Genomic DNA, 11,925 nt, shown 5'->3' with positions numbered 1-11,925 from the left:
AAATAGGTCTCGGATTTGGGATTGGGGGGTGGAGACGAACATTTGGAGAGGTTTCAGTTTTTTTCGGCCGTCGCCGCGATGGAGAAGACACCAGACGGCGGCCGGATTTCGGCCGAGGCATGAGAGGTGGAGAGAGCTCTCAACTCTCCCTCTCTCTTCAGATATCAAAATGAGGAAAATGAAAGGGAAATAAGGCTTTTGGGTATTTATATATTGAGGACTAATATGCAAATAGAGGATTCTTAAATCCTCTCCGTAGTCCCTGACATTTTGAGTTGCACTTGAATTTGGTCACCATCTGTAAATTTGCCTCCATACTTCCAATTTAATCAATTTAGTCCCCGCTTATATTTTTTATATTTTGTGAATTGGCACCTAATTTTTTTCTTTTTTCTTTTGCAGTTCATTTTAATCCCAATATAATCCATTAATTTCATTTTGTCTCAATTTGATCCTCTAAGCTGTTACTTTATTTTATTTTTAATTTTTGATTTTTTTATTTTATTACTTTTTAAAATTTAACCTTTTTTAATATTATTTAATTATTTTTTATTTTATCTTATTTTTCTTATTTTTTTTCGTTTTCTCTGATTTCCTTTTTTATTTATTCTATTTTTTTCCCTTTCCCTTTGACTTTTTCTTTCTCTTATTTCTCTTGTTTTTTTTTGCTTATTTAATTTTTATTTATTATTATTTATTTATTTTCATTGTTATATATATATATATATATATATATATTTCTTGATTTAACATTTATATATTTTATTTCTTATCTGCTTATTTATTAATTCATTTTTTTAACATTTTCGATCTCTTTTTAGAGAAAGTTCAACCGATCAAATGTAATTAATTTGAATTGAATTTTTAAATTTCAATTAAAATTTTTAATTTTCGAGATTAAGACAACCGATAAATTAATTGGTACCGAAAGGGCGGTTCAAGGGTGCTAATCCTTCATTGACCATAACCGATTCCCGAACCCGACACGTTTCTGGTACAAGGCAGATCATGTAAGATGGTGTCCGACCCACCTAAATTTGTTTTAAAGTGGTCGGTGGCGACTCTAACCCAAATTCATTCAAGTCGAAGCTCAATTCCAGGGTCAAACCGAAATACGGTTCCGACACAGAGAAAATTATTTTATGTAAAATTTGAGTTCAAGTGAAATTAAAATTGATTTTAGAAATAATAGAATCAGAGTCAGATAAGTTTGTGTTTAGAGTAAAAGATTTCTAATCTGACCTAAATGTTATAAATAAGAGTTAATTGCATTATGTGTCTCTAATTATAACCCTCATTTTAAATTAGTTTTTAAACTTTTAAATACTTTAATTTCATCCCTAAATTATGACTCCCATTTTAAATTAGTATTTAAACTTTTACACATTTTATTTTCATCCCCAAACTATGACCTCTTTCTAAACTGGTCCCCAAACTTTTGAATCTTCCAATTTCATCCCTAAATTCATCCAAATATGTAATTAGTTCTAACCATAGTCCTTTCGTGTTGTTTAATTTATTTATATTTTAGTTTGTAATTTCATGTTTGTTCAATTTATTACTTAAAATTATATTTTTATATGAAATTGGCCTATAATTATTTGTATTTTTTGTAATTTAATCAAAACCCTATACAATTACAAATTACAATTAGACATTTGTGAAAGGTGAAAAATAATTCACTCAAAAATGACCCGACTTGAAGTTCACTCGAAATTGACATTAGTCGACCTGAATTTTATTCATTAATGATGTGACCGATCTGAACGGGAACCAATTTGAAGTCCATCTAACCTGAATCAACTAATTTAGACCCTATCCATTTTGACCTGAATTGATATTGATCCAACCTGAAATTAACCCGAACTGAATTTGATTTAAAATCAATCATAAATGACTCGAACTCGACATGATCCGAGTTGAACCATTGAATTGACTTGACATGATACGTATCTGATTTGATCTGACCTAACATGATCCGACTTGAAAACTGAACGATTACCTAATTTCACATCCCTAACCAAGGGCTTATTGATTAGTGGATTAACTTGATTTCGAATCGATAAATTTATGTTTTAATTTTAAAATTTTATATATTTTTATTTATAATTTATAAATTTAATCCTAATCCTAGTCAGAGGGGAGGGGAAGGGAGACTCTAGGGGAATAAAGGCGAGTGCTCTTAGTGAGTCTCAAATCCATGATCTAAGGGAATTACAAAGACGAGAAGCTTGAGCAACAGACAAATTGTCCTCCCACAAAATTTTATATAATTTTAGATTTAAGTAATTCAAATTTCAAATTATTATTATTATTTTTATATAGGTAAATTAAGATTAGATTTGAATGAATTGAATGTGCTTTTGAGATTGGATGAAAAGAAATGAAAACCAAAGTCTATTGTGATAGTGATGAGAAAGATGGTTATATTTGCACAACAGAACACGTGCATGTGGCTGTTATGTCAATCTACAGCATAAACTTGTAGGCTCCATTAATGAGGAACCAAAGGACTGGTCATGTTGGATTGATTCGAACTATGTTTTTGTGTCAATTACAATGCATATGTTTGCACCTTCAATTCTCCAACATAGTTTTTGTTTTAGTAGTCAACATTGTCTCCTTTTACAGATAGATAAACATGAATGAGTTGTGATGTTAATGCCCCACTAAGCTGCCAAAACTCTCAAATATATATGGCAATGGATGGCTTTGTAATGGCAGCTTTTGCTATTATTGAGAAACATTTGGAATATCTTACTTATAATTATTCCATTCATAGCACAAGTTTGTAAAGTGTCATTTATCGTATAATCGATCAAATTTATGATAACAAATTAATATTATTTTGAATCAAGGTTTTTTCTCTCGAATTTTCTTAACATCATGAATGAGGTTTAATATTAAGGCTCCATATAAAAATAAGTGTCTAAATTATATCATTTTTCTCAAAGTGGTGCATAAACTTTTTTTTTCCTGTAAATTCAGGGGCCTAACGTTACAAACACTACCACTTTAGGTATTTGATCCGTAATGAATATTAAATTTTACTGTTAAGTGACACATGTTGCGTTCATGTAGTTTTGAAAATTATATTTTAAAAAAACTTTAAAATTATATTTAAAAAACCAAAATTTTTGAAAATCTTAAAAAACTCCCCCAAACTTTGAAAACCCTAAATCTTATCCCTATACGCCCGCCGCCCTTAGCGTTGTCGTTGTCATCGACTGAACCTACCCCTAATCGTGTCTCCATCGGACGACCACCCACGCGATGAACAATCATCTATAAACCCCAATCGTTATTTAAATCCTACAAACGGAATGGAAAAATCACGACATTTACGCGACTCTACGAGACCTGACGACGACAAGGACAACGTCAGTCGAAAAGGGAGGTGGCGTCGATGACATCGATGGCATCAACGACATCGGTTGTAGTTGGGAAGGTAGAAACTAGGGTTAGGGTTAGCGATTTGAGGTTGATTGTAGGCATTTAGGACTTTTTTGTAATTTAAAAAATTATTTTTTTAAATATAATAATATTTCAATTTTTTTAAATAAAATTTTCAAAATTATATAATTGTGACACGTGTCACTTAATGAGATTTTTTAACAGTCGTTATGGTCGAGGCACCTAAAGTGGTAATATTTGTACACCTGGATTGACCGAGAAAAAGTTTAGGCACAACTTTGGGAAAAACAATATAGTTTGGGCATTTATTTTTATATTAAGCCTAATATTAATTCAACAATCTTCCAGAATAGGGGTGTAAACAAATCGAGCTCAATTATTTCTGAGCTTGAATCAAACTCGAGACCATGAATTGAAGCTCGAAAAGACTTGAAGAAAAACCCCTTAAATTTAACTCGGTTGAAGCTCAAACTCGAATTTAAACCTTAAGTACATGAAAACTTTATATTGTATTTAAAAAAATTAACACAAATGTTATTAGTATTAATAATTTAATTTAAAAAAATTGTAATCAATTATTTTTTCGAGTTGCTCAAGAATTTTTTGAGTCAAGGATCATGTAGTTCGTTTAGGCTCCTTAAGTTTGAATCAAATATTTATCGAGTTTTGACCAAATCAATCTCGAATAACTATCGATCTGTCTCGTCTTATTTACAACCCTATTCTAGAATGATAAATTTTCAACAGTTGCTTCCGGTTAAAATAAGGAATCTTTTATCCTAAACAGTGCCAAGCTGTCCAGGACAAGTTGTCATTTGATTTCAGTATTTAGATCTAATAGCTACACACAAAACCAATCAAAGCATACATATTTTGCTTAAATTATCAGATTATTGTTTTTAGCATCAGATTTTGCATAGATTTTACACTATCATCCTAAAAGCAATATATATAAGGATAAGCCTCACTGACAAACTGTGAACCCACACTTTCTTTGAGGACCTTTATGTGACTGTTATAAATCGAATAGGAGAAGAGCAAGAAATCGTAAATAAAAAATACATATATTATACATGAAAACAGCAAATAGAAAAAGACAGAATAAAGGAAAAAAAAGTATTATAGTTAAAACTAAACAAATTATAGATGTGCACAAACATCAAGTGAATTGCATAGCGAATTTTTCAGGTTGAACCAAACAAAATTCGATGTTTTGATTCAACCTGAAAAATTTATGACGTGCTGTTTTGAAAGAGGGATAGAGGAAACAAAGGACAGCTTCTTTAATTTTTCTCGTCTTTCTGTTACTTACGGTCTATTTGTTTGGGTGTAATTGATTTTTCGGGAAATGAATTACTGAAATTTGAATTACTGGAAAATGAATTACTGGAATTTGAATTATTGAAAATGAATTACATTACTAGAAAACGTTTTCAAGAAAATGTTTTCCGTAAAATGAATTATATTTTTATGAAAAACATCTGGAAAATGTTTTATGATGTTTGAAAGATGTTATTTAAACCTTTTTTCTAATAGTTGAAAAGTTTTTTAAAAATTATTTATTACAAATATTAAATACAATAAATAATATTATTTATCATAAAACTTTTTTATTATTAAAAATAATAATTTTTGTATATTTTAGTGAAATAAAATATTATAAATTATTTATTAAAGTAATAGTGTTATATTATATTTTAAAAATATTAATTAGTATATTTTAAATATATTTATTAAAATATTATTTAAATATATAAATAATATTATTCATTATTAAATATATAATTTTTTTATTATATATTATTAAAATAAAAATATAATATCTTATATTATTATAATATAATTGATTATTTTATATAATATTAAAATATAATATATTATTATAAATATTAATAAATAAATAATATTTTGATGAAAATGATATTAAAATATTTTATTAATATTAAATTCATAAAATAAAATTATTTTGAGTATTTATTCTTTGAAGTGAAAAGTTCGGAAAATGACTTACGAAAAATGAATCTGTAAGTCATTTTACAGAAAACACAGAAATTCTATTACTAGGAAAATGAATTACATTCTGGAAAACCAATTACGTGAAACAAACACGGGAAAACATTTTACGCAAAACGAATTACGTGAAACAAACACGGAAAAACATTTTACGGAAAACGAATTACGTGAAACAAACACGATAATTTGGGGAAAACCAATTCCTTAATTCCAATTACGGCAAATAAACACACCCTTAATCTTCTCTTGTAATGCATGGTACTGTTAAAAACCAAACATACCTACATGCAAAAAAAAGTGTCTTTTTTTCTTCTTGGGTTTTGATAAATCAACAGTATATTATAGCTCAAGCTAGTTAACCAATATTAGATGTTTCTGTTTTTTAAATGTTATGAGAGTTGACCCATCACATAATCATGTGCTTTGCACTGAAATATCATTTAAACAAAACATCTTTCATGATACCCCCACATCCCTACCCTTTGATGTTTTGTAAATGGCAAGAATTTTGGTTATTCAGATCTCAGGGTGTTTGATTATTCTAATGATTACAACATTATCAGCAATGCCATCATTATCAGCACGAATTATGTTCGAATTCGAACTTACAAATGGTTGTGTTATACTTTAACAGATTGTATGATCAAACTGAATTCGAACTTTCTTTGAATCAAATCCATAACTTAAAATTTAATGAAGCAAACCTTCCACATTAGGAGCATGCATGTACACCCCCACAGTCCCATTTGAATTACATTAAAAAACTACAATCTACCAGCTCTAATCACGATTTTTCATCAAGGATGTAATGACAATTTAAGAAGCATGAAAGAGGTTTGGTTTGTTGAATGATAGGGGTGAAGAAGTACTTCATGACAGTAAAGTCACATGGATAGCCTACAGAAGAGGGGCACAGTTAGATACTTTCTTTTGTCAGATAAACATATATATGTGTGTGTGTATATCAATGTCTCCCTTCTAAAACCAAAGAAATGTCCATTTCCTAACCCTCTACATCTGTTTTCTTTCTTCCCATCTCCTTGGCTTCTTTCCCCTTGGAATGTGTGCTCAGAATCTTCCTCTATATTTTTACCCCTCTTGATTTTCGATTAATATTCAATAAACTATTGATTAATTGCATTCAAATAAATGAATTAAATCAAACCAACCAATGTCTAAAGAGAGGATTGTTATTTTTAAAGATCACGAGTTCAAGTACGTCATATGTAAGGATGTTTGTGTGTTTATTATCAATCGATTAAGAGTTTTTTGAACATATACTATCTTGTAATCATTCTATACTAAAAAAAATTCATGCATATTAAAAAATGGGAGAGAATCCTTTTTTTTTCATGGCTTACCATGACAGAGCTGGAAAACCACTCGGTACCACATGTAGGCTAAATTATTCAAAATTTACTAAAGTTATGGGATGAAAAAGAATGTATTATTCATAGCTAACCAACTGTTCATATTGATTTTTCTGATATGTGGAAGCAAATATGTCCAATTCTATACACCAGATCTACAGCCAAAACAAGAGTTTGAAGTTACCATGGTAAAAAAAATCTCCTAGCTTTTGTTCTTCTTTAATCAACTTGCTAAGCCAAAAGCTGATGGAAATTGACGATTATACAAACAGTGGTATTTTGTTGGAGAATTTGGTGTTTAGATTTCAATGGAAATTTTGGTGCTCAGACCATGGCCAGAACCCTTGCTGGTCATCGGCTCCATTGAACATATTGCAGAAGCTCTCTTCTTGAACCACTTGGTCGAGTTTTAGGCACTGAAGGTCTGGTCTTGATGAATCTTGGAGAAGCTGAGTCATGCTTGTTGTTGGCCTTGGGAAAAGGTGTTTGCTGCTCATCAATGGTGTTCTCGAGATATCCAAGTTGACATCACAACTGTTATCGCTTCCAGTATGGCTCCATGAACCCTCGTTTTCTTTCTTGATGCTCATGATTTCATTCGAATCTTTGCTACTCAAAGACAACAACTACAGCAGTAGTGTTTTCGAAACCAATAAAGTTTAAATCAATTTCATGTGCCATCAATGGAAAAAAAAAACTTATATTCCTAAGAGTTGCTGCTTTCTGACACTGACAACTTCATATTCGTGATCAACTGATGGTAGCAGCAGCAGAATCATTAAAATAAAGCAATTCGATGACTCTTATGAACATTTTTAATGTTGGATCAATAACTTAATCAATATAAAAATAAGATGCTGTCAGTATTGAAAAATCAGAAAGATCAAAATCATCATAGAAAACTTAATAAGATGATTAAAGTTAGTTAATTAGGGCATAGAACTGAAAGTACCTCAGCATTAAGTTTCATGTTTTGAGCTTGAAGGGCGTCATTGTCAGCCTTGAGAGCTTCAAACTGTTTCTTCAAGGCATCGTAATCTTTCTCCAGTTGCTTGGTTTTCCACCTAGCCCTCCTGTTTTGGAACCAAATAGCAATCTGCCTCGGTTGCAGCCCCAAGGCCTTAGCCAGCTGCACTTTCCTCTCGGGTTCTAGCTTGTTACCCAACTCAAAACTCTTCTCCAGTGCCTTCACTTGTTCCAGATTGAGCCTCTTCTTCTTCTCCCCTAGATGTGATCCGTCATCAGACAATTCATCATCTCCATGCACTTCCTCCGACTTGTCCACACCCGAGAATGACACTGTTCTCTTCATCATAAACGGTGCACCACCACCTCCACCACCTATAGATCCAAACAAACAAAACAACACCCATCAGCAAATAGAAAGAAAGGAGAGAGAGAATAAGGGAGATACCATGGAAGAGCAGAGGAGGGCAAGAAGGGAGGAAATTGAGGGAAGTAGGGGAAGGGAGATGATCATTGTTGTGACCTCCATGGGGTTGGAACATGAAAGCATGAGGGGGAAAAGCCATTTCAAAGGATGAAGATTCAATGATTCATGAACTTGGGGGAGAATGGATTATAAGGACTGAGCTCTCAAATGGCTATATGGTGGATTGAGAGGTTATAGAAAGAAGACATGCAAGGGAGGGGTGGTGATGGGGTTCAGAGACTGAATGACAGCGATTTTTAGGTTGACAGTGAGGGGGAGAGAGAGAGAAACATGCACTCAGTAAACGAAAGGTGTGCATTTCTGTTTCTCTCTCTCTCTACACACATAGTTCTATATATTACATACAATTCCTCATTCATACAGTTTAACAGATTAAGCCTAGCTACCTCTTCAATTTAGATTCATATAGTAAATATGTTTGGATTTATATGGTAAAAAAATATACGTGACCATTGTTCACTTAATTTCTAAGTTACGTGGTTTAAGGTTGTTTTGAATGGTTTTAATGATTAAAAAGAGTTTTTTTTATATCATGAGTTTGAGCAATTACGTTTACAAATTTACATCGTATATAATATTATGGGTGATGAATACATTTGTTCCGAGGAAAAGAGAGCGGAGCTAAAATCAACTCTTACTTTTACTATTTAATTTTTTTAGTTGAAGGACACAAGAAATTTTCATCAAAATTAATTATTAGTTTTATTTTTAGTTGTCCTCTTGGTTTTTGAATTTTGCGTTGACTAATCTAGAACAATTCGTGTTACACATCTGATTTTAATGAGTAAATAAATGAGTTTTTCTGCATATATATATATAAGATCTCGAACCAAATACTTGTTTGAACGATTTCAACCTACTACTTGAATCAAACCATTATTTAATTTTTAAGTAATTTTTAAGTTTATAGTAATTTACTTTTGAAATTTGTGTAATTGTATGGGTGTCTTAGCGATAACTTTTATATTTTAATCGAGTATTAATTTTTTGACATAAATAAAAGTAACTAATTTTATTAATAAATAAAATTACAATAAGAATTTACAATTATATTCTTAAACTAAACACATAATTAGGATATTCTTTTATAACTATTAAAATAAGAAACTAGTCACTTGAGATATATAATGATCATACAAGGAAACCGTGAAAAATTCATCCAAAAAAACTCAAACAATAACTAGATATACAAACAAATCTGATGTTATGACAACTGGACACAAAAAGAGATTTAACTACTTACAGACCATCGAAAAACGCGAATAAGAGCCAAACATCGTGAGAAAATTATCTACAAATGTTTGTTGCATATTCAAACACAATTCGAGGATCCAAAATATGAAAAATTGACAGAATAATAAATTAGCGTCATCTTGATCAATTGTGACAACGTCATATTCAATCTAATAAAAATAAATGACACGAATGAACAAATGACTGAAAAGTAAAATAAAAAATATGCTATAAAAACATAGTTATTAAAAATAAAGAAAAATAAAGATGTGAAATAAGAAATTAAAGAGAGAAAAAACCGACGATGACAATTATTCTAAGGTTGATGTTGTCGTCTACCAACAATTAAGTATCAATTTTTTTTTGTTTAAACAATTAAAATAAATACAATAAAACATCCGCGATTCACATAAAAATATAAATATAGAATTAGATATTGATCCAACGCAAATTTTTTGATCATGTTGTGATTCTGGTTACTGATCACAGTAAAAACTATTCTTATGAATGCATATTCTTTTTGTAAAAATTTATAGAAATATATTTAAAATAAAATAAAAAAGAATAGATTAAGATATTTAGAAAAGATAGAGAGGGATAAAAATGATGATGTCATCAACTATTAAACTTTTAATTTTATTAATTTTAACATTAAACTTTGATTTTTTTCTTCAATTATGTTACTCTTTCGTTAAATTATTAATGAAACAGTGACATAACTTGCATTCAATGATATGGGTGTCCCATTAAAATGATGATGTGGCCATTTCGATGCCCAAAAAATTCTAAAGCGACATTGTTTTACTTGAGAAAATTTAATAAATTATTATATTTAGGGGGATTTGAACCCTAAAACTTTAAAAACAAAAGATAAAACTTAACCACTAAATCAACTTAAGTTTTTAATATGCTTTTACAAACATAATATTCATATTATATAACTCAGATTATATATAATTTATATTCTAAAATAAAATATTATTTAAATAATATTAATATATTATAAATAATATTAATATATACAGAAATATTAGTTATATATTAATATACAATATAAATAATATATATATATATATATATACTTATATATGATTTATAATATAAAATAATTAAAAAAAAACGCTTGAAATTCTTACGATTTTCCCAAAAACTTTAAATTTCCAAAAATCTATAAAAAAAAATTCCCAAAAAATCCTAAACCATAATATCTAAATTCACCCACCATCATCGATTATAACACATAGTTTTCGTTACACTGAAGTCTTCTCCTATTATTGTGCACATTATTCGTCATTCACCCACCGATCGATTGTCGTTCATTATTCCTAGGATGGTCTTTCCTTGTCAGTCTACATTCATTAAGGGTAGGAGCAAAGTGGATAATACCTTTCTTGCTCAAGAGATGATTAAAGGTTATTCTAGGAAGTCTTTGTTTCCTAAATGTGCTATTAAGATTGTTCTCCAAAAGACTTTTGATTCGGTTCGCTTGGATTTTCTTTTGAATTTTCTGGAAGGTATGAGGGTGAATTATGGCTTTCATCATCACTTTTAGACTTTCTGTTTCTTTTAATGGCGACTTGGTATTTCATGGGTTATAGGGGGTGAGGCTAGTGATGGCACGATTCGGGTTGGGTCAGGTCGGATTTTTTATTAACCCAATCCGACCTAAAAATATATAACCCTAATTCAATCCGTCCCAGGTTTAGAGTGACTTCACCTGTCCAGAACTCAATCCGTCTTTTCGAGATAAAACCCTACCTGATTCGGCTCAACTCGAAACAAATATATTTATAAAAATATTAATTTTACTCGATAAAAATAGAGATCTAATTGAAAAAAATATAATATAGAGATGAGTATCATTATAATTATCCCTAAATATATAAGATATAATTATATTATTTTCCAGGTCGGGTCTGATATTTATCCGACCTGAACATATTCGATCCAACTCGACCTAAACCTGATTTTTTTTATAAAAAAAAGTCGACCCAATAGAGTCGAGTTGGATTGAAACCCGTCGGATTTGAGTTTTCGTGTCCATCCCTAGGTGAGACAGAGGGTCCTTTATCACTTTATCTCTTTGTGATGATGATGAATGTGCTATATTCTATGCTTGATGTTGTTGTTGCCAATGGAATTATCAGGTTTCACCCTAAGTATAGGATAGTTTCCCTTACCCACTTGATTTTTGTGGATGATCTGCTTATCTTTTGTCATGGTTCTATGGATTATGTGATGGGGTTTTGAGTACTTTAGATATTTTTTATGGGGTTTCGAGGTTAAAACTCAATCGTGGCGGATTTAAAAATTTAATAATATGGTCTAAAATTTTAATATTTTTTATTAAAATTAATGGGTATGTAATTTTTTTATTTTTACTTGACATATTGAATTAAATTTAATTATTTTTTCAAAATAATGAGATGCACTTGGCTCCCT

At 30.2% G+C, this 11,925-nt stretch overlaps 1 protein-coding gene across 2 annotated transcripts; it reads right to left on the bottom strand.

Moving 5' to 3' along the window:
- Positions 1-6,903: 6,903 nt before the first annotated feature.
- Positions 6,904-8,411, bottom strand: LOC120177509 (homeobox-leucine zipper protein HAT7-like). 2 transcript variants are annotated; one of them, XM_039183635.1, is made up of 3 exons: positions 8,212-8,411; positions 7,750-8,135; positions 6,904-7,423 (listed from the first exon to the last, which is right to left on the bottom strand). In XM_039183635.1, exons 1-3 carry the CDS (start codon positions 8,327-8,329, stop codon positions 7,103-7,105), a joined length of 825 nt encoding a protein of 274 aa, XP_039039566.1. In that variant the 5' UTR covers positions 8,330-8,411; the 3' UTR covers positions 6,904-7,102. The 2 variants fall into 2 exon arrangements, with proteins under 2 accessions (XP_039039566.1, XP_039039565.1); XM_039183634.1 differs by having other exon boundaries at positions 7,750-8,138; positions 8,212-8,410.
- Between the last annotated feature and the right edge of the window lie 3,514 nt (positions 8,412-11,925).

This window comes from Hibiscus syriacus, unplaced genomic scaffold, assembly GCF_006381635.1.
Source record: "Hibiscus syriacus cultivar Baekdansim isolate YM2019G1 unplaced genomic scaffold, ASM638163v2 tig00112289_pilon, whole genome shotgun sequence".
In the NCBI taxonomy this organism is placed as follows: Eukaryota; Viridiplantae; Streptophyta; class Magnoliopsida; order Malvales; family Malvaceae; genus Hibiscus; species Hibiscus syriacus.
Note: the sequence above shows the minus strand (reverse complement) of the source record. Positions and strands in the feature narration are given on the sequence as shown.